This window comes from Rattus rattus, chromosome 1 (genome assembly GCF_011064425.1).
Source record: "Rattus rattus isolate New Zealand chromosome 1, Rrattus_CSIRO_v1, whole genome shotgun sequence".
Taxonomy (NCBI): domain Eukaryota; kingdom Metazoa; phylum Chordata; class Mammalia; order Rodentia; family Muridae; genus Rattus; species Rattus rattus.
The window spans coordinates 40,913,135-40,934,629 of record NC_046154.1 but is presented as its reverse complement, the minus strand read 5'-3'; the positions used below and the strand labels follow the sequence as shown (position 1 = coordinate 40,934,629).

Here is a 21,495-nt window from a genome sequence, read left to right as displayed (position 1 = left end):
CAGGGCTACATAGTGAGACCTTGACTCGAAAGGAAAGAAAGAGGGTTGGGGATTTAGCTAAGGGGAAGAGCGCTTGCCTAGAAAGCGCAAGGCCCGGGGTTCGGTCCCCAGCTCCGAAAAAAAAAAAAAAAGAACCAAAAAAAAAAAAAAGAAAGGAAAGAAAGACAATGAGTCTGCCTCCAGGAAGCAGAGACACTGCAGGATTTTTTTAATGGGATAAGAAGTACAGGTTGCCCGTGGAGAGAGGGGTGTCAAGGGCGTGGTTGGCAGTGAGAACAATGGAGAAGAGCTAACTCTTGGGCAACAATACCACACAGTGTGCTGGAGGGGATGTGAAGCTGCAAAGGGACTGGAAGATAACAACAACTTCAGAAGTTATGACATGGGAGGGTTTGTAAGTGGTTGGACGATGAGATCTCTCTACAGAGATAGCAACGGGATAGCGGGACTTACCAACAGAGATAGAAAATGATGGTGTCCAAACACCGTCTGATGACAGAGGAGAGATGTTCCGCTGGATCCTTACAGAATGAGACAGCCAAGAAGGCAATTTCCTCCAGTCGGGAGCCTGAAGAAAGAGCAATCGTGGAGAGGGTGAATCTAGGGAAAGCTGTGGGTGGTGGTGCACACTGGGACAGAAACCAGGAGGCAGGCAAAGCTAGAGGAAGATACACCCATCGCAGGCATGCCGTGCCCTGAAGGACCGTGGTACCTTAAAATGGAGAAGTCTCGGTGTTATATATGGTTGAGGATCAGAGGTAGGAACTGAAGGAATGACCCCAGAGGAGGCACTCAGCATCCACAGGGAGAGCGGAGAACGGGGACAAGGATACTGAGTGTGGGGCAGTAGAGTGGTTGATAGCACAGACTCCAAGGGCCGCGTCGTCTGCACTGAAGGTCTAACACAGCTACCCATCGTAACTGTGGGCAAGCCACAGAACTTTCTGTGCCCCCGACTACAGGACAGGAATAAGTCACGTGATGCTGGGTGCAGAACACGGTATTGTTTCTCCCCGCACCCCTTGCCTCTTCATTCATCTCCAACTCAGCTAGCACATCTCAGGTTCTGGTCGTCCCTCAGGGAAACCTACGTGGATTTCCCTGACCAATAGAAATGTCCACAGTATTGGCTCCATAGACTTGTTTGCCTCTCTTTGGCACAATCGCTATACAAGGATTCTGGAGTATTTGATTGTTGTATCTGTTCCCTCATTAGACTCCATGCTCCATTAGGACAATGATGTTGTACCGCACGGTCTGAGTATAGTATGTAATATATGCGAGACTCTCCGTGTATTTACTGAATTAACAGATAAATTACCTGGAGTATCCATTACATTTGACAGACGGTGATCATTGATGATGGAGAACAGTTTCCACAGAGTGATAGGATGAAAATTGATGGAGTGAGTTAAGAATTGGTTAGGGGGCTGGAGGAGGCAGCTCAATCAGCAAAGTCCATGAGGCTCTGACTTCATCCTTAGAACCCACATTAAGAAAGTGTGATGTGGGGTTGGGGATTTAGCTCAGTGGTAGAGCCCTTGCCTAGCAAGCGCAAGGCCCTGGGTTCAGTCCAGAAAACAAGGCCAGCCTAGTCTATATGAGTTCCAGCCAGCCTCCATAGTGAGTAAAACTCTCTCTCTCTCTCTCTCTCTCTCTCTCTCTCTCTCTCTCTCTCTCCCTCTCCTCTCTTTCTCTCTCAGATTTATTTATTTTACTTATATGAGTACACTATAGCTGTCTTCAGACACACCATAAGAGGGCATCAGATATCATTACAGATGGTTGTGAGCCACCATGTGGTTGCTGAGAATTGAACTCAGGACCTCTGGAAGCGCAATCAGTGCTCTTAACCACTTAGCCATCTCTCCAGCTCTCCTCCTCCCTCTCTCTCTCTCTCTCTCTCTCTCTCTCTCTCTCTCTCTCTCTCTCTCTTAAAGAATTATTTATTTATTTCATGTATGTGAGTACACTGTCGCTGTCTTCAGACACACCAGAAGAGGGCACCAGATCCTGTTACAGATGGTTGTGAGCCACTATGTGGTTACTGGGAATTGAACTCAGGACCTCTGGAAGAGCAGCCAGTGCTCTTAACCTCTGAGCCATCTCTCCAGCCTGAGACTCTTAAAACAAACTAAAGAACCCAAGGTAATTGGCCCCTGAGGAATGACTCTTGAGGTTGACCTCTGACCTCTACAGGCACATGTGCACACAAAGAGGTGACTAGGAGATGAGTATAAACAGCAAGCAAGTCTTTGAAGTATCTGCAGTGAGACAGGGAGGTAAAGAAAGGACAGTGATTCCAGGAGGGACAGGTGGGTGGTTGATGTGTCTACATTGTGGGAGCCACTGGGAATGCAAGGCGAGCTTCTCCCAGGGAAGCAAAGGATAAAGAAGAGAGGGGGCTGACACAAAACTAAACTGGAGAGAGATTCTGAGCCCTAAGGGGAGCTGATGAAACAGGAAACTAAGATGGGAGGGAGAAGGAGGAGGCTTGAGATGGTTTAAAGGAGCTCACGCCCAAAAACTCCTGATTCCAGACTCTAGTGGGAAGTAAAGCCCCAGGAAGGGGAAGCAGAAGGAGATGGGGCTCCAAGTGGTAAAATATTATTGAGTTGTCTCTGGGGAAGGGGAGACAGCTGACCACGGATGTAAAAGGATTGTTTAGTAGTGCTGAGAGTGGAAACCGAGTTTTTATTGGCACATATCTGCGTGCTTTTGTGGTTTCCCCAGCTGCGCTTGGCCGTCCATATGTCTGAGACCAAAAGGAAGGCGATCAGATGAGGAAGGCAGAGAGTAACGAAGTGGACTATGTTGGCCAGAGGGTACAGAGATGATGCACTGTGGGGTCCGGGCCAGCGCCCGCCGGAAGTGGTGGGAGTTAGAGACCGCTAGAAAGTATAGTGGGCCAGGGGCCAGGAGAGGGCTGTGAAGTCGGGAGTCCTGCCACCAAGCAAGTTGGGTGGTTCCTTCAGAACAAAGGGGCACTGAGGTCAGGGCAATGGTGGGCTCAGACACATGTCCAAACCTGTGGTGAACGTGGAGAATGTCGGGTAAGAAGGGGTGAGGAGTGGCGCTTGACCTCCAAGGGCCCACAGGGCAAAGCAATGGAACTGCAAGACACTGGCCCCACCTCCTGGCCCAAGGAACATGGAGGTAGAAGACAGAAAAGCGGGTCTGCAAGAAAACGGTGATTCTAGGAATAGCCAGTGCTCCAGAACTCCAAGAAGAGAAAGCAAAGGGAGTTTCCAGAATCCAGGGTGGAGAGGATTGCACCGGTGTGGTCCTCCTCAGAAGGTGGTAGAGAACTCAGCGTTCCCTCCCGCTCGGCCCGAGCATCACTCCTGGGACTGTCTGTGCCTTTAGTCTTCATGTTTTCTTCCTGCATCATCTCCTCGCCTTTCGAGCCCCCTCCCCCGCCACACACAGGTTCTTCGTCTCATCCATTCCTCCATCTCTCCTCACACCCTCCCTGGTGGTCCCCTCCCTGGACCCTTCCCCTGCCCTGCCCCAACCCAGCCGGCCTGAGTGAGCAGGGACCCCTGCACCTTCATTTCTCAGGTCACCGCTTGGCTAATGGGCTATTAATTTGCTCAATCGTCCCCTGTGAGGCAAACTCAATTTCTGCCAGCCAGTCGTCCCTCCCTGTCGACAGCGTGATTGATTGGAGGAACAGCTGTCACCGCCCGGCTGCCTGCTCCCTGCCTTGTTCCCTCCTAGTCCCACCACCCCTCCTCCTTGGGCCGCCGCCCTGCGCCCACAGAAGCAGTGCACCCCTGCCACCTGCCTAAGGATCTGTCGCCAGCAATGAAAAATGACAGAAATATTTAAGGACAAATAAGGTTTCCCAACGCAATTGAAAATGATTACAGGCAGCTACAGATGGGGCCAATCTGATGCGCAGCAGCAAATCAAATCGAATTTCCTTATCGGCGTATTATTTTAGGCGTTATCTGGCACGTTGATGCAGTTATCAATTCAATTTCAGCCGCCGGGGCTGCTGTTTACCGACTCGCCTTTGCTGGGAAAAGGTAAACATGCTCGGCCCAGCAAATTAATTTCTAGCTGAAGCCAGAGGCGGCAAAGGACGGCTACCCAGGACCTAGGGCATCCACCTCGGCCCTGGGCTCTAGCAGGTCAGGCTGGAGCTTGCCCGGGAACGGAAGCCCCACTAGCTGCCTGCCCCTGCACTACGCTGGACGCTGAGCTTCTAGGAGGCTGAGGTGACCGTTGTTGGCTCCTCCGCTGCTGCCAGGGAGAGGTGAAGGTCTCCCATTAATTCCCAGCTAAAAATGACAAATTCATCTTGGACGACAATTAAATGAAGTCAGTAATTGATGCTAATTGATCTCCAGATGCGAGGGCCCCCTTAGCCTCAGCAGCACGTGGCTGCCTTGCTCCCCACCCCGCCCCCCGCCCGCCCGCCCCCAACCCGGGCCTTCTCTCTCTTCCTCTACCTTGGTCCCCTGAGCTGAGCCCTTGCTTTCTCCCTAGGGCTCTACCTCTTTTGATTGCACAGGTCTGTCAGCCTGCGCAGGGCCAACAGGCAGTGCCTGAGGCTAAGCATCTGGCCCGCTGTGGGTCCAGACACACAAGCACTTGCCATCCTCGCGGGGCACTCCACCCATCTGCCTAGAATGCAGGTAACTCTGCCTGCCGCCACCATTCAGGATTTATAGCCCACAGCTGTGGAGGCTCCCATTTTATTTTTATAAGCCCGGAGCCAGAGCCAGCAGTGGATAAAGCGTACTTGAAGTTTTGTTTCTTGAAACAGTACAGTCTTAGCATTTGGGCTGTATCACAAGGAAGGCACTGCTTGGTCCGCGTGCTGGGACCAAGAATGGTCAGGGATACTCAAGCTGCACTTGAATATGTCTCTCTTCTTCTCTTCTCTTCTCTTCTCTTCTCTTCTCTTCTCTTCTCTTCTCTTCTCTTCTCTTCTCTTCTCCTCTTCTCCTCTCTCTCTCTCTCTCTCTCTCTCTCTCTCTCTCTCTCTCTCTCTCTCTGGCTCTCTGTGTGTGTGTGCGCCACCCCCCTCCCCCCTTCCCCCTCCCCCGAGCTTTCCAGTGCCCACTCTTGTGGAAGCACTTGTCTGCCCAGACATCTGAGATGGTATGTGTGCACTGTTCATAGGTGGATGATTTCCTGAATCCTGCCTTTTACTGCAGTTTGTAGAGCCTAATCCCGGGGACCACTTGGGAGGGAGGCTCCACCTGCCCCAAGCACCAATGCTCCATCTGAACACAAGAACTATCTGGAAGTTATTAGTCAAAGGAGTGGGGGAAGTGAATTGGAATTCTACAGAAGGAAAGGGGCTATGGGTATGATCCATGGTTAGGAGTATGAAATAGCTGTGGCCCCTGAAGCACCACCAGCCCCTAACAGATTAATTGACAGTTGATGCTCTTGGCTCCAGCAAAGGGTCATGGACCCAAGGCTTCAGGTTCCACGACCAGGATTCAGTGAATTTAATTGTGCTTTGGCCCTGAGCCTTTAGCTCCAGCTTGAGCCTAGATCTGAGCCTAAACCTTTCCACAGGCTGCCCTCCACCTGGCAGCTCGACAGATGTTTGGCCACCCAGGAGTCTAGCATGGCTCAGTACACACACACACACACACACACACACACACACACACACACACACACACACACACAGTATTGCTAGACACAGCTACAAGCACCATCACAATAGGAGTCAGGACACCAGCCAGGCTCCTGTGCCTGGAGCTCAAAGGAGACCACAGAGAATGGGTAGTAAATGCCAAAGCATCTACAGGCAGAAAAGAGGGAGGAGGAGGATAGCAAGGGTATGTGAGCTTGAATTATCAATATTGTATATTAGACGTCAGGACCTATGGAACCTGACACCATGCAGAGAGGTGCGTGCATGCCTTGTGGAAAGCGGGGGACCGGATAAGGAAGAACAACATGAATAAAAGACTGACCAGACCAGACCAGAGTCAGAGAAGGCCCTGTCTCCAGGGTAATGTCTGCATCTTCGGGGATTTGGCAAGGTCGGTAATCCTTTATTTGTTAATTCAGGAATACATATTGATTTCTCCTCTCACTATTACTTTTACTTGGCACCCTGCCCTCCGTTAGATGCCGAGGCTGAAACGGTGGCCATGCTAATTTTTTTTTTTGCCCTCAGGAAAGTCACATTCTGCAGATGTAACACAGGACAGGCAAGAGAGCAGGCGCTGGGAAAGCAGCAACACAAGAGGCTCTGGGAACGCAGAGGAGGCGCCTGATGTGTCTAGGGGAGTGAGGGAAGCCTGCCTGGGAGAAAGACGTCTAGGCTGAGGCCTGAGGGATCAGTCAGAGATGGCTGGCCTGTGGAAGCGGGCCTTGCTACATCTTCCTGGTTGTTTGGCAAGCCTGAAGCAGAGACAAATAGGCTTATTTGGTTCCAAGTGACACTGGGACGGCTGAAAATGTCACTTCTGTCCTTTGAGTGCCAGCTGCTACCCTAGGGTCTGGGTAAGTGGGTGCACAGCTGTTTTCAGGGCACCCTTGGGCACCTGCAGATGAGTGTGGGCCACAGCTAAGTACACATCTCTTGCTGCTTGCCCTGCCCCCACCTCCTCAACCAGGAATGCCTATTAATCCTGACAAATGATGACTTACGAACATGTAATGCAAACTGATTCATCATACATTCAAATCCGCCGCCCCGCCCCAGCGGGAGGCCCCAGCCAGACAAGTGTATTACACGGATAATGTATTTGACGTATTAATAAAACCAGCCGCATTGCTCTGGCTCGGGGACTGGGGAATGCCAATATACGATGACAGATCACATATTGATGAAATCCAGATGTTTGGAATCATAGTCTTGGGGCCTTGTTCATATTGACTGAAGGTAAAAAATGCCGTCTGTCAGCACATTAACTCTTCCTGTCCCATGCCCAACAGAACCACCGATCAAAGGGCTTCTAGAGAGAAGAGAAGGAAGAAGGGGTAAGTGGGAGGAGCAGAGGGTACCAGTGATTTAGGTGGTTTGGGTCCATGATGGATGGATGAAGGGAGTGGAAGATGGTGTGCTTGGGTAGGATGAGTGGCTGGGACACTTGACCTCTTAGCACATTGTGCTGCGTGGATGGCATCCCTTGCTCTGGGGAACTTATTTTCATGTTTCCCCTTTACCATTCCTTTGAAGACCTTGATGACTAAAATGTCCTTCACCTGTGAGAGTTAACTGCAGCTCTCTCCCAGACTCCTCTTAGTGTGTCCTCTCTGTGATGAGCTCACTGTTCTTCATGTGATAGGTCTTCCTTGGTCGCTTACCTAGGCTGGACCATGCTGTAGGCACAGAGCCCACAGTGATGAGTTTCTGTTCTTACCTGGGATCAGCGTCTCCTAGACCTATCGTACAGCATTTCACAGTTCCTCTAAGTAAATCCATCCCAAACTGAACTCATTGCTCTCCTGCGAGGCCTGATCCCCAAACCAATGAGCAGGTATATGAGTGTGGATGGATAGGAGAAATTCCACAGGAGCCTGAAGGGCCAAGGCTGGCCGCCTTTGGAAGGGTCATTGATCTCAGCAAGTCCCAGTGGGAAGACAGGTGAAGAAGGCTGGGCGCAGGTGACGTCTCACTCGTACCAAGTGCCGATTTCATTGCATCCTCACAGAAGTCCTAGGCGCTAGATACTGTTGCCATTTCACACAAGGAGACGCTAAGCTTGAGTGATCACGTGACTGGCCCAAGTTCAGCAGGCTAGGAAGAGGCAGCTCTGTAGAATGTTGCTTGTTATTCTGTTCTGTGTCTCGGTCACTAGGAAATGGACGCGCTTCTTGGGAGGATGTAGCAGGGAGGGGAAAGGCAGGACACACGTGTTGCCTGATAGTCTTAGGAGCCCCAGGCTGAGGCCCGGGATGTGGTCGATTGAGTCCCGTGAAGCTTGCCCAAAGCCCTAGGTTTGATTCCCCAACACAGCGTCTATTGAGTTTGGCAGTGTTTGCCTGTGATCCCAGCATTCAGAAGTTCAAGGTCATCCTCAATTTGCAGTAAGTGTGAAGCCAGCCTGGGCTACCAGAGATCTTGTCTCATTGTCATCTGTCATTGAATTACCCTCACTCTCATTTCATGTTTGCTGTCCTAGGTAGGCAACCTATACCGCGTCTCCTTCTTCTCCTTCCTCTTCCTTAGACAAGATCTCGAATTGCTCTTAGGCTGGCCTTACTCACTATTTAGACCAGGCCAATCCTCCAGCCTCAAATTCATATTACAGGTCAGACCAACCGCTCCCTGTCTAGACTGACCAGACTAGACAAGGGTCAGAGAAGTCCTTGTCTCCGGGGTAATGTCTGCATTTTGGGGGATTTGTCAAGGTTGGTAAAGTCGAGCCAAGTGATGGGGATTTCTGCTTGGCCAAATAAAGAGGGGGAAGGGAAGGAGCCCTTTGGCTACAGAACTGGGAAAAAGCAAATAGGTCAATGAGGAGACGGAAAGGTTAAGGACTCAGTGCAGGCCCCGTGAGCAGTTTCACCAGTCCTCCCAGTGGTCAGGAATTCCCAACAGAGGAGGGCAGCAGAGGGCTGATCTAGCCCCTGCCCCACCACCCACCCCAATTACTTGGTGTTTGTCCGGAGGCTAGAGGAATGGGCCAGCTTCCTTGGCTTAACCTCTTATCTCAACCTAATCAACACGCTTCGTAGAGGCTTCCATCAAATCCCCTCTGCTGTCTGGGCGGAAAGTTATTCTAACCACCGAGCAAGGGACTCTGCACTGTTGGACCGGGCTGACTCGGGCCCTTTGAAGTTGCCCTGTGTGAGGCTCAGAGACCCCCTTCCCTCTCTACCCTCCTCCTGCTTGGAAGACACCTATGGCAGGCAGAGATGTGGAGGTGGCAGCCCCTACTGTGGCAGGGGTGGTGGGGAGGGAGGCGGTAATGAATGTGGACGGGAGGCGGAATGAGCGATCCATCTTTGCATGGGAGGAGAGGGGGCGGCGGGCGTTCCCCCCACACACTCACATACTCAATCAGGCGCTGTCAGACCTCCGGCCGCCTGGCATTTTGGTGAAGAATCTCTCAGCTAAAAATTGTTGTCAGTCCCATTTCCTCGTTATCAGTGCAAGGGCTGAGGCAGCGCCCGGGGATTAGCAGAAGCGGGGAGCGCTCACGCCCGCCATCCACTGCCGATAACACCGGGCCTCCCGCCTCACCTCCCACATTCATCATCTTTAGCAGTGACAGCTCAGCCCAGTCCCTGTCCCCACCCCTCTTGTTCACCGCGGCTCCCCACTGTGCTCAGCTTGGCTCTTGACCTCCCAGGGAGCTAGGCCTCCAATAAGAGTGAAAGTATTCAAACAGGACTGGAAACCTAGACCCCACCTGTGGCAGAAAACCTTGCCTGGTGGTTGGCTGTTGGGAGGATCTGTCAAGGGCTGGAGGAGGACTACTCAAGGAGCCAGTGTCCCTTGACACTTGTCTGTGTCTGTCAGATGAGCAAGCCATGGAGGCCTGTCCAGAGGTGCCTCACTCCTCACCAGCCTGAAATGAACTCCCTGATTCTGGGAACCATGGAAAGGAGGAGCCAGAGGATGACTCCATCTGAGCCTAGGACAGGTTGGGGGTGGGTGGGTGGAGATGAAGGCCTCATTCCCACCCCAGCAAGACCATAGGCCCCTCCCCTTGGCCATCCCCAGTGGTTTTATGGCCCATTTTATGACCACTGTAATGGCCCAGGTCAAAAGCTTCAGGGAGCTGTATTCTGGGAATTATGCAAACGAGGAGCAGGCCCAGGGCCAGAGTATGGATTTTGTCATTAAACCTGGGCAGGCCATGTCGTTAGTGCAGTAAAATCCACGTCATGACCACAGGTCTCAATATAAAATTATAGGGAACACAGCAGGGGAGGGTAAGCAGGGGGGTGCGTGACCGTACTGACACCTGCCACTCTCACCCCTGAGAAATAAAGGTGAGATTGAGGGCATAGGCTGCGAGTTGACCCCAGCTCATTCCTGCAGGCTCTTCCCAAAGCTGGGAGCAAAAAAAGGGGAGGTGGGATGTCCCCAAAAAGGAAACTGAGGTTGAGCTGAGAAAAGCACCTGTCAGGAAAGCAAGAGAATGAGCACACATGTGTGAGAATGCTGACCTCGGATCCCAGTCCCAGAGCAGGATCTGGACTCTAGAAAACCCAGAGAATAGAACTTAACATTGTAGCAGTAATACCAAGGTTGAGCCCTGACGTTTCTGCCCTACTATCCTGGATCCCTCTCTGATCCATACTCCTTCTCAGATCACTGATCACTTCTCCCTCTGCACCCCAGATCCTACTCAGTTGTCTGGTTAACTACCCTGCCTCCCTCACTAGTTCTTCCAGCTCCCATCTGCACCCTAACCCTCTCAGAGCTCCTCAGAGCTCCCGCCTCCCTCCTAGGTCTCGCCCACATCTCCTGGAAATCAAGACTCTTTTACTTACCTCTGAGTTCCAGTCTTCCCTAGAATAATACTGAAATAGAACAATCGTTTTATAAATGTCTATTGAAAAAATAAATGAAGCCTTGAGACTCCAAAGCCAAGGTCAAAGTCCCTATCCAATTCTAAGCCTCCATCTCCCTGTCTGTTGAAGACAGTAGCCCTAGGGCCTCACCCACCTCTGAGGTAGCTTGAGAGGCAGAACTGAGACCAGAGCCCTCCTACAACAGGGCCATCCATGTCTGCTTCTTTTACCTAGCACTGCTTTCCAGCCGTCATGTAAACACTTGAGGCACAGATACCCAGGCAGGTGGCACACAGTGGGACCACACACAGTAGGAGTACTTTCCTTCCTTAAAGACCTACCCAATCCAGGAACACTGGAAGCCACCACAGCTGTTAGTGAAGCTCACTGAAGGCTACGATGTTTCCAGTACGTGGTTTTCCTTCTCTTTTCCCAGCCCCCAGAACACACACACACACACACACACACACACACACACACACACACACACACACACACACACACACTGAATTGCTCTGTCCTTAGAGCCTGCAGATGACTCGATCCACGCATCCAGGGAACCATAATCCTCAGTCTGTGTCAAGGGGAGGCTGACCCGGGAGTCCCCTCAGGCATAGGGTTGACAGGTTCAGCAAATAAAACTCTTAGACACCCAGGTAAACGTGATTTTAGAAAAGTCAATGATCTTGAGTATCAATATATCCGTTTTAATATTTGGGACACAATTATACATTTTTTTCCAGGACTCATTGTGTATCTAAAATAAAATTTCACTGGGCATTCTCCATTTAATCTGGTAACCCTAGTCCCCTATCTACCTTGATCATCACTGACTTGACTTCATGTCTGAAAGCTGACTGGGAGCTGATTGTGACCTCCCCTGGGCACCAGAGGTGGTTCTGTCTCTCGTATTCATGTAAAAGCTGTTTTCCTACAGCCATGGCCTCCAGTAGCTGTCAGAGCTCGGAATATTTCTGAATGGGCAGAGGTTTTCAGCATCCTGTAAACACACCAGGGAACACACACGTTTCTCGATGGCTGTGAGAAAAGAGGGGACTCATGAAGCCAAAGAAGGATGAACAAGGGCAACCTCGTCCTGGTCACCATTAGTGCCAGGCTGGAAACAGTTCCAGCTTCCCACCAGCCCTAGGGAGGCATTTGTATTGGAGAAATGTTGGTTGGTTGTTTCTTTTCTTTTTCTTCTTTTTTTTAAAAAAGATGTATTTATTTATTATATGTAAGTACACTGTCACTCTCTTCAGACACACCAGAAGAGGGCATCAGATCCCATTACAGATGGTTATGAGCCACCATGTGGTTGCTGGGAATTGAACTCAGGACCTCTGGAAGAGCAGTCAGTTAACTCAACCACTGAACCATCTCTCCAACCCTTCTTTTCTTTTCTTTTCTTCCTTTTCTTTCTTTCTTTCTTTCATTTTTTTCTCTCTTTTTCATTTTGAAACAGGGTTTCACTCTGTAGCCCAGGCTGGCCCGGAACTTACTATGTAGTGCAGGTTGGCCTTAGCCTCTCAGCAGTCCTCCTGCCTTAACCTCTTCTGTGCTGGGATTATAGCCATGACCTGTAATCATGCTCAGCTTAAAGGACATTCTAGAAAGAGAAAACTCAGAATCAGAATCGATAAGATTGGCAAGAGACTGGTGAAGTAGTGAGACCTAATAGGACTGGAGAGGTGGCTCAGCAGGGAAAAGTTCAATTCCCCACATAGGAACACACAATCATCTATAATTCCAGTCCCAGTGGATCTGATGCCCTCTTCTGGCCACCAAGGGAACTGCACAGACAGAGTGCAGGCATACATCGAAGCCAATACTGATACACACCAAAAAAAAAAAAAAAATAAAGAGAGACCTCAATAGGGAAAGTGAACTTCAACAGTATAGAAGAAGTCAGGGAGAAGCCTCAGTAGGTAAACGTTCTTGCTGTGTAAGCCTGATGACCTGAGTTCAGGCCCTGGAACTCATGTAAAAAGCCAACTGTAGTAGGTCACATCTGTAATCCCCGCACTCCTAGAGCAAGATGGGAGGGAAAGATAGGAGAATCACCTGTAACCTTGGGAACCAGATAGCCTGGAATACGCAGCTTGGCAGTAGAAACAAGAAGAGATGTACTTGGGGACTGGAGAGGTGGCTCAGAGTCTGAGAACATCTGCTGATCTTGCAAAGGACCCAGGTTCGATTCCCGGCATCCACATAGAAGCTTACCAACCCTCTCTAACTCCAGTCCAAGGGATCCAATGCTCTTCCTGTCTTTTGTGGCCACTAGGCATGCATGTGGTGCACATACACACATGTGAAAACATAAATTTTTAAATAAAATATAATAAAGTAAAGGTAAAAATTACAAAAAAAGAAGAAAGGCCTTGCCTCAAAGAGTGGAACTCCTAAAGTTGTCCTCCAGCTTGCACAGGTGCATTCAGGTACACACATGCCCACAGTCACAGTCATACATAAATACACACGAAATACACACGTACATATATAAGTACTTTTTATTATTTTATTTTATTTTATTTTATTTGAGAGAGATTCTCTGTGTAGCCCTGACTATCTTGAAACTCACTTTGTAGACCAGACTGGCCTTGAACTCAGAGACCCGACTGCCTCTGCCTCCCAAGTGTGTCACCACACCCGGCTCATAAATATTTAAAAACTGAATAGATATAATAGCATCAGAATGCACAGGACTTGATAGTTACATGAATGTGGTCAGGGAGGTAGGCAAGGAAGGGGGCGCACAGTAAGGCTAAGGCCACTGGCACGGCTGAGTAGGTGAGTGAAGCTGTCCTACCAGAGACGGGCACAGGTGGAGGAGTAACAGGTTTGTAAGGAGTGAGAAGGTAGAGGAGGTCAAATTTGAGTCGTTGGGTTTTAAATTCTTAGAAGACATTCAGGTGTTGGTGTCCATTAGACATTGGTTAATAAGGGCACAGAGGGATGCCGGGTAGAGGTCCAAAATAGACAGTCAGCATGAGGAGCTAGAAGTGGGAACCAGGGGATGAACAAGCTCCTCCAGCACACAGAAGGAGAGCAGAAGCTGAAAACAGAGAAGATTCCATGCTGGAACCTTCATTGTCTTGTACTGGTTCTGGGTCAGAAAGGAAAAAAAGAGGGAATGTTTGTTGAATGACTGTAGGAATGAACTCTCCTTTCCTGCCTCTTTCTCCAAATCTGGAGACTATGAAAGCAATGAGAAAAGAGAGAGAGAGACAGGGGACACTCAGCATTCTGGGTGATGGAATGATTAAACATGTGCGAGACGGGATGATCAAGGCTTGATGGCACAGAGCATTGATTGTATCCCAATAGATTTCCTAGAGGGGCAGCCAGCGAGGAGGCATCGTTTACGGCTGTGGCCTCTGCAGCTGCCAATGAATACCTCACCCCTTTTCTAGGTCCAGATTCCCTACAAGGCAGCAGTAGGCTCGGGCTGAAGGCCTGGGATACTGGATTTCCTTCTACAGACTGGCTCTGCTCACAATGTCTGTTCTCCTTCCCCGGCCAGGTAAGAAGAAAGCAGTAGCGTTGTTTGACAGCCAAGCCCCGATCTGCCCCATCTGCCAAGTCCTGCTGAGGCCCAGCGAGTTGCAGGAACATATGGAGCAGGAACTGGAGCAGCTGGCCCAACTGCCTGCCAGGTAAGCCGCCTCCAGGGAGTCTGCCTGCTGGGGGATTCCACTGAGTGTGTCAGCTACTGGGTCTCCCGGGAGACTCTGGGGGAGAGACCCTGTTGCAGCTCTGTGTTTTTCAGTGATGTTTCTCACTTTACTTTGTGGGTGGAGGAAATGAATCTTCAGGCTCCAGCCTCAGAAGCTGGAAAGGAGGGAGTGACCCACTACAAGCCCAGAACCTTGACCTTGGGCTGGGACAGAAGCAGGTACAGGGTCTGGCAGCTCTGTCAGAGGTCCAGCCCAGCCCTGCTCTTCAGAGGGAGAGAGTGGCACCTCAAGGACTGAGAGCTAACATTCTTGGGGATGCTGTCAAGTGCATTCCTACCCTAGCTCATCCCAGCCCTCCTCTGTCCTAGCCTGTGGTGGTTGGGTCGAGGCTGAACCCCTCTCAAGGTCCTCAGGGAGGAGCCAGATTATCCAGAGGGCAGAGGAGAGAGGTAGTAATTGCCTGGAATCTGAGCAGTCTGAAGCCAGCTGTTTCATTTCCTTCCACAATCTTTGGGGTCAGGAATTCTGGCGGGGCACACAGGGCCCAGCTGTGCCTATTCCAGATGTTGGCTGCTCAGCTGGGAGCTGGGACCATCTAGAGGTTCTTCACTCACGAGTCTGGTGATAGCTGCTGGCTCTCAGCTAGAACTGCAGATGGGACCGAGTCTAAAGCATTTGCATGTGGTTCCTCTATGTGGCCTGGGCCTCTTCATCACTCGGGAGCCTTGGGGTACTTTGACTTCCTACATGGCAGCTTAGGTCTCCAAAGCAAAATGTTCTAGTCAACAAGCTGGAACACTGAAGAGAAGGGCGCCGCTAAAGATCAAGCTCTTTCCCTACCACTGAGCTCCAGCCTGGCCTGGATTACCTTTTCCAACTGAGCCTTAAAAGTCACTTAATGTCACTTGCAGTACTCTATTGATCAAGGCATTGTGAACCCACTCGGATTCAAGGTGAGAGGACGTATATCCCTTGTGATGGGAGGAGTGGCTCGATCACATGCTAAAGGAGCATGTGGGAGAGAGACGGGGATTCAGCCATCCTTAGAAACCCCACGCGCCCCACAGAGAGCAGCCTTCCATTCCTACCTCTTGCTCATTTCAAGTCATCAGACCTGACCCGCTGCAAGGCACAGTGGTCCCAAAATGTCCTCTGTCCTGGAAAACTCTGTGTAAGAAAGGATTCAGGGAGGTTGAGGATAGAGGCTTCTACGCCAGAACTATGCAAGGCACCAAACCCAAGAAAGCAAAGGATGCTTCCTAAGGGAGGGATTTTGAAGGAAGTACTAGTCACCTACTGGCAAATTACCACAAAACTTAATGGCTCAAAACATTTATTAGGACCAGTGAGAAGGCTCAGCAGGTAAAGGCTTTTGCCACACAAGCTATAGGACCTGAGTTCTAACCCCAGTACCCAGATAAAGGTGGAAGGAGGGGTTGCCCTCTCACCTACACACAATGAAAAAAAAAAAAAAAACCAACTGTCTATTTCTGTGGGTCACCAGTTCCAGAACAACAGAGCTGTGTTATCTTGGGTAGCTCTGTCTACTAGCTCTGCTTCTCTCCTGAGGCTAGAGAGAAAAATGTCACCAAAGGCTACAGTCATCTGACGTCTGACTGGACTGCAGGATGTTTCCAAGATCGCTTCTTCCAGGAATCCTCAGCTTCTCAGCACTTCTCCGAAGGCTGCTTTGATCTCCCTCCAAGTCAATTGACTGCCCACAAACGTGTGATGTGATCCGATCCGAGAAAGAGACCGGGGGAAGCCACAGCACCTTCCCTGAAAGTCTACACACCAGCTCACCACTCTAAACTATTCTAGGCCCAGGTCAATGCTGGGAGTGGCAGTGCATACCTGTAATTCCAGAGACTGAGGCAGGAATACCTGGAATTAGAGGGCGCCTGAGGTTTGAGACCATGTCTTTAGCTAAGAAGAAAGGAAGGCAGAGAGGGAAAGAGGCAGGAAGGGCCTGATAGAGAGAGGGGGACAGAGGAGGAAGCAAGCAAGCAAGAAAATGACCCAGCATAGCTCACACTCCTATATTTTTGGTTGTGAGCCTAGCCTTCATTGGCTGACTCGTCTCTCCAGTCTAGCCCAGCCCATACTCAAGGGAGGAGAATTATGCTCTAAAAGCTCTCCTTCTTAAAGACAAAAATATCAGAAGAACCCATGGGCACACTTTAAAAGCCCCACAGAAGCTATACTGCGGTAATAATAAGAAACCTCGAGGAAATCTACTGTCTGACAAGAGCTTTATTTATTCTTCACATAGCTATATGATAGCCATGCATTGATTAATGATGGGTATACATTCTGAGAAATGCATCCTTAGACATTTTTTTGGTCATGTGAACACCATAGAGTGCACTTAAACTACACTGTCACTAGGCAATGTAACCTCATGGGACAACTCAGGTATGTAGCCAGCCGGTTGCTAATTGTGGTGTGTGACTATAGATACAACTCCCATTTTACAGATGAGGAATCCGAGGCACAGACACATTAAGTGGCCTCTCTAAGGTTGCCCGCTTGGCAATAAACGTTAAGATTTTTCTCGAGCAGTCTTGACACCGGTCCTCTGCTCCTCCGCCTCCCCTCCCCCATCACTCACACTCTGGGGATTGACCTGTCAGGGGCAGAAAGTGAAAGAAACATCCTGCAGGCTGTACCAGGATTTCTGGGTAATTTGCTTCCAATGAAGAGGACTTCAACCACGAACCGAAAACGCAGGGAGGGACCTGAAGAGCGCATTTGCGCAGTGTGTCTGTGCCCCTTGGAAAATCGCTCTTTTTGCTTCCTGGGCGAGGACCCCCTCCCCAGCCCGCACCGCCCAGGCCATCTCCCATTCCTTTTCCTCTCTACCCCTGCTCGTGACCCTGCATAAATCCCTCATCATCCACGTTTCTTAGAGCACCCACACCTCGCGGCTGTCGGCTCGCGTCCCGGCCTATTCCTGCACCCACTAATGCCCACGCCGCCCTCAGCACGTGCACGCCCTGCGCCCCTGGCACGCCCTCCTCCCCACCGGGTGTCTGACAGCCGGACAGCGGGATCTGCACAGCAAGTGAAATTCCCGTCGGATCGATAAAGCCGAAGCGCTGGCGGCGACGGGTCGATGGTTTTATCTGTCTCGGCCCCGCCGCGCCCGGCGCGCTGACAGTCGGACCGGCCGGCAAAGGCGTTCAAGGGCAGCCGCACCGCCGCCCCCTCCTCGCGCGCCCCCTCCCGCGGCCGCTGCGTCCACCGGACTGCGGACTGGACCAGCCCCGCCGCCGCCCCTGTGATTTATCTGGATTTTTAATTGGAAAAAATTTGCGAATTAATTGATTTCAGGAACTTGCCAATTAACATTGTAATTGGGTGCGTGATAAATTCCCAAGGAGCGTGTCAGCTCCCTCCGGGCTGACGGGCAGCGTGAGCGAGGGTCCCCAGCCTGGTTGCCCTTGCCCCGCCCTGTGCTGGCTCTGGGACGAGCCCAAGGATGGGCAAAGGAGGTTGGGGAAAGACAGAAGCACTCGAGCTCCTGAGATTCATCCACCCCACCCACCCCACCACCTGACCACCCCACCATCAGTATCCTGAATGGATGGACGGATAAGGAAACTCAGTCCCACAGGAGGCGGGAGCCCAAAAGTGAGCCTCCCGATTCAGGATGGATTCGGAATTCGTGACCTGTGGCCAAGTCCTCCTCCCTCTCAGCTCCCCAGCCCTCTGGGTCATCCATGCCGAATTCCTGTCTGGGCTCGGCTCCTCTCCTTTGTTTCCTATGCTGGCTCCTCCCCTCTTCTCTCAACCTCGCCCCCACACCCCACATTACCTTTGCCCTATCTTGTGGCCTCCTCAGCCTAGCCCACCCTCAGCCTGTGGGTGCCGCTGCCTGGCTAGCCTCCCAGATGGTTCTACTTCTGGAACTTTCTAGACGGAGCTCTTCCGCCTTCAGCCTCCAACTGCCCAACACCCTGCGTCAGGTCCTCTGTATGTTCTCTCTACACACCTGTGGGCACACTCAAGCAGCAAGGACCTAAGCAAAGGAGGCTGGTTTTCACTAGCACAGGCTTGACACACGTGCGTGCAATGCACAAACTCTCCATTCCCACACAGCTCCTCTCTCTCTCTCTCTCTCTCTCTCTCTCTCTCTCTCTCTCTCTCTCTCTCTCTCTCTCTCTCTCTCTCTCTCTCTCTCTCTCTCTCTCTCTCTGAAAGAACTCACCTTTCCAGAGAGGAACACTCTGGTACCATGAGCAACCAAGTGGCCACAGGAAAAGCTCACCAGTTCCCTGTTCCAAGTTACTCCCACACCCCTCCTTCACCTCACCTGATTCTCTTTCCCCATCCAGAACCTTAACAAGGGCTCCCTTGGACCCAAGGACTTGGCTACGCAGAACAAAGCACAACACTGGGCCAAACACAAAGTCAGAAGGGCCTCACCCCCATCAAGAGGATAGCCCACGTGTCAGAGAAACATTGTGCCACTGTGACGAGTGGGCTGAGAGCAGAAATGGAGGCAAACCAAGGGTCTATGGGGCTGCTCTAGGACAACCGCTGAAAGTGGGGAATGCAGAAGAGTGGATTAAGAGGAAGGAGAAGCCAAAGGACTTACCTAGGGTACCTTCTAGGAGAAAACGCTTTGATTTGGATGGTTGGGGATGTGTTAGAGAGGTAATGTCCACAATCAGAGAGAAGAAGCAACAGGTAGGGCTCTGGGCGAGCTGAGGCCAAGAGACTTCTGGGATGGCTTCAGGCTACGGGCTAGCTGTATATGTATACAGAGGTAGACAAGGACATAAATGGGGGCTCAAGGTGGCAGGGCTCTGAGACCTCTCTGTGGCCCCTAGACAGGAGTTTCCACTCACTGAGAAGAACAGCCCTGGGCATGGAACATTCACAGGCTTAGCTGGTGGGACCTGAGCTCAGAGATCTCCTCTATGAAGCTGGCCTCTGGGCTGGGAGACAGCCTCCTCTGGGAAGTGCTTTAAAAGAGCTGGGGAAAAAAATCTAAAGGGAGAGTAGGTAGCTCCTAAGGAGAGGCGGGGTGTAGAGATGGCAGTGCCCCCACCCCTACTTAAGCCTTATTTAAGGCCGGCCTCGGTGTTTGGTTGGGTAATGAACTAGATAAACAATTCCCCAAATAGATTAAAACGAAGTGTAACTTACAAAGGCGGCCGGTGATGATGGTTTATTCCCAGGCAGTGCACCATTTCTTTATTTCCAAGGATAATTCAGTGTAAATCACCTTAATTAAAAGTGTCAGCCCAGCCCATGAATATTGTACTTAGGAACGCGTTTCCTGGGTCCCAGTTATAATTTAAAACCCATGGATCACTAGGCAGCGAGTGACTGAGCAGGGAAGGAAATGGTTGGGGGCGGGCTGTGGAAACAGGGAGGGGATGGGAAGGCAGCGCTCATGCCTTCGCTGGGCTGCCTACAGCTCAGGACCTAGACCTCTCTCCTCCAAGGCGAGCCAGGCACCAGACTCTCGGGCTCCGGAAAACCAAGAAACCTTGGTGTTAAAAGGGTTGATAGGAGAGAGGGAAGGAGAGGGTACTGCTCAGAGCCAGGGCAGGAGGCTGAGGCTGAGCTAGCCCTGTGTAAGTAAGCAAAGGGGAGAGCTTTGGCTACGGAGGATGGGAAGATGGGCTTGCCAGAGCACAGGCTGGACATCCTGACCCCAAATGACCCCATCCTACTTACTGGCAAAGGAGATGAGTCCAGGATTGGCAAGACCCTGCCCCAAAGCCGCACAGCAAGCAAGAAGAAAAGAAATCCAACGTTCTGCAAAAGAGCCTGAGTCCTACATAACTTTCAAGAGGGAGCATTAAAAAAACAAAACCAAACGAACAAAGGACCCTGGAACTCCAAACCCTCTATGGACTGTGTGACCACAGAGGTGTCACTTGGTCTTGTCTGTCAACTTGTAAAGTTTTGGGTGAAATTACATTCGCAAGGCCTCTGTCTCTGTCGTATGCAGTGGGTATATAATAAATTCTTCATTACTTCAGTTTCTGATCTCACCTAATACAGCCCCAATAGATAATAGCCATGAGCTAGCCCAGGGTCAAATGTGACGACAGCGTGGAGAGCAGACAGCTCACTTTGTAGGCAGAATGTTTGCTCACTGAGTGAATGAAGAAGTTAAGAAATGATAAAAGTTATGAACTCACAAGCCAGTTACTCCTCGAGGGCAGCTCAGCGCCCCCACCCCCCACCCCCGTATGCCCAGTGCTTACATCAGAGCCAGACATCGACAGACTGCTAACAGACTCACTGGAATTGATGGAACCTTTACCGGCAGCCCTTCCTAGTCTGTGCTGTTTCTGCTGTATGAACAGACCTGTGGCTCTATTCTGATTCTCAGACATGGCCCTTGTGCCGTGGGCGCTGGTGGCCTTTGCACACTGCCATGTGCGTGTGATCCCTTAAGTGTCTACATCAGGAGTTGTGTATGTGTCTGGGTACGGCAGCCTTTAGAGGAGTCTCTCTATCTCTGCACGTGTTCATATGGGCTTTCGTGCACGACCGATTCCTCGTCTAGTCTGCATGGCTGCTGTGCATTTGCCTTTATGGCCATGTCTCTGGGAGTGACCCTGTGGCCCTGTGCATCTGTATGCAGTTCTGAGTCTCTGGGTGTGACTGCCTGCGTCTATGTGCCTGTTGGTAGGACGATAGTCTGTGTCTGTGCCTTGAGACCAGGGCTTCTCAGCCTCCGTGCTATTAACATGTTAGGTCCGATAATTCTCTGTGGGGGGCTGTCTGGGACTGTATAGGTTGTGAAACACCATCCACCCACTAGATGCCACTAGCAATCCCCTTTCCACACCCAGTTTGAACAATCAGAAATCAATCAAAACTATCGCTAGGGGCTTAGAATGTAGCTTACTGGTGGAACATTTGTCTAGCCTATGTTAGGTGCGTATGTATGTATGTATATACGTACATATATGTATATGTATGTTCAGACATTGCCAAGTGTCCCCTGGATGTGCACATATCCCTTATCCCACTTGCAGTCACTCTTTTAACCATGTCTGCATTTGCTTTTGCTTGCACATCATGTGTTTCTGTTTGGCCTAATGGGTGCCTGTGCACATATACATGTATTCTTCATGCATATGTTAAGTCCTTATCTGCTCCCCATGTATTCTGTTTTAAATGTATCTGTGTCGTTTCATGCTTTCTGGCTTTGTGTCTGAATGTAGTCTACATGTGTGCATTGTATGTGTGTCTGTATGGAGAGCCTATGAAAATGAGCTATGTCTGCCTCTGTGCATGCATCAGCAACTCTTCTGCATGCATGTATTTGTGTGCGTGCATGTACGTCCATGGATGCACACGTGCCAGAGAGTGAGCACAGATGCAGCGGTTAGAGTGG

The 21,495-nt window shown here is 50.7% G+C and overlaps 1 protein-coding gene across 1 annotated transcript in view; it reads left to right on the top strand.

The window, feature by feature from the left end:
• The window catches only part of Rnf220 (ring finger protein 220), a 219,720-nt gene that overhangs the window by 169,329 nt on the left and 28,896 nt on the right, over positions 1 to 21,495 (top strand). The window contains exon 3 of the mRNA XM_032900005.1: positions 13,973 to 14,105. Within this exon, the coding sequence (XP_032755896.1) occupies positions 13,973 to 14,105 (133 nt within the window). The remainder of the gene's footprint in view (positions 1 to 13,972; positions 14,106 to 21,495) is intronic.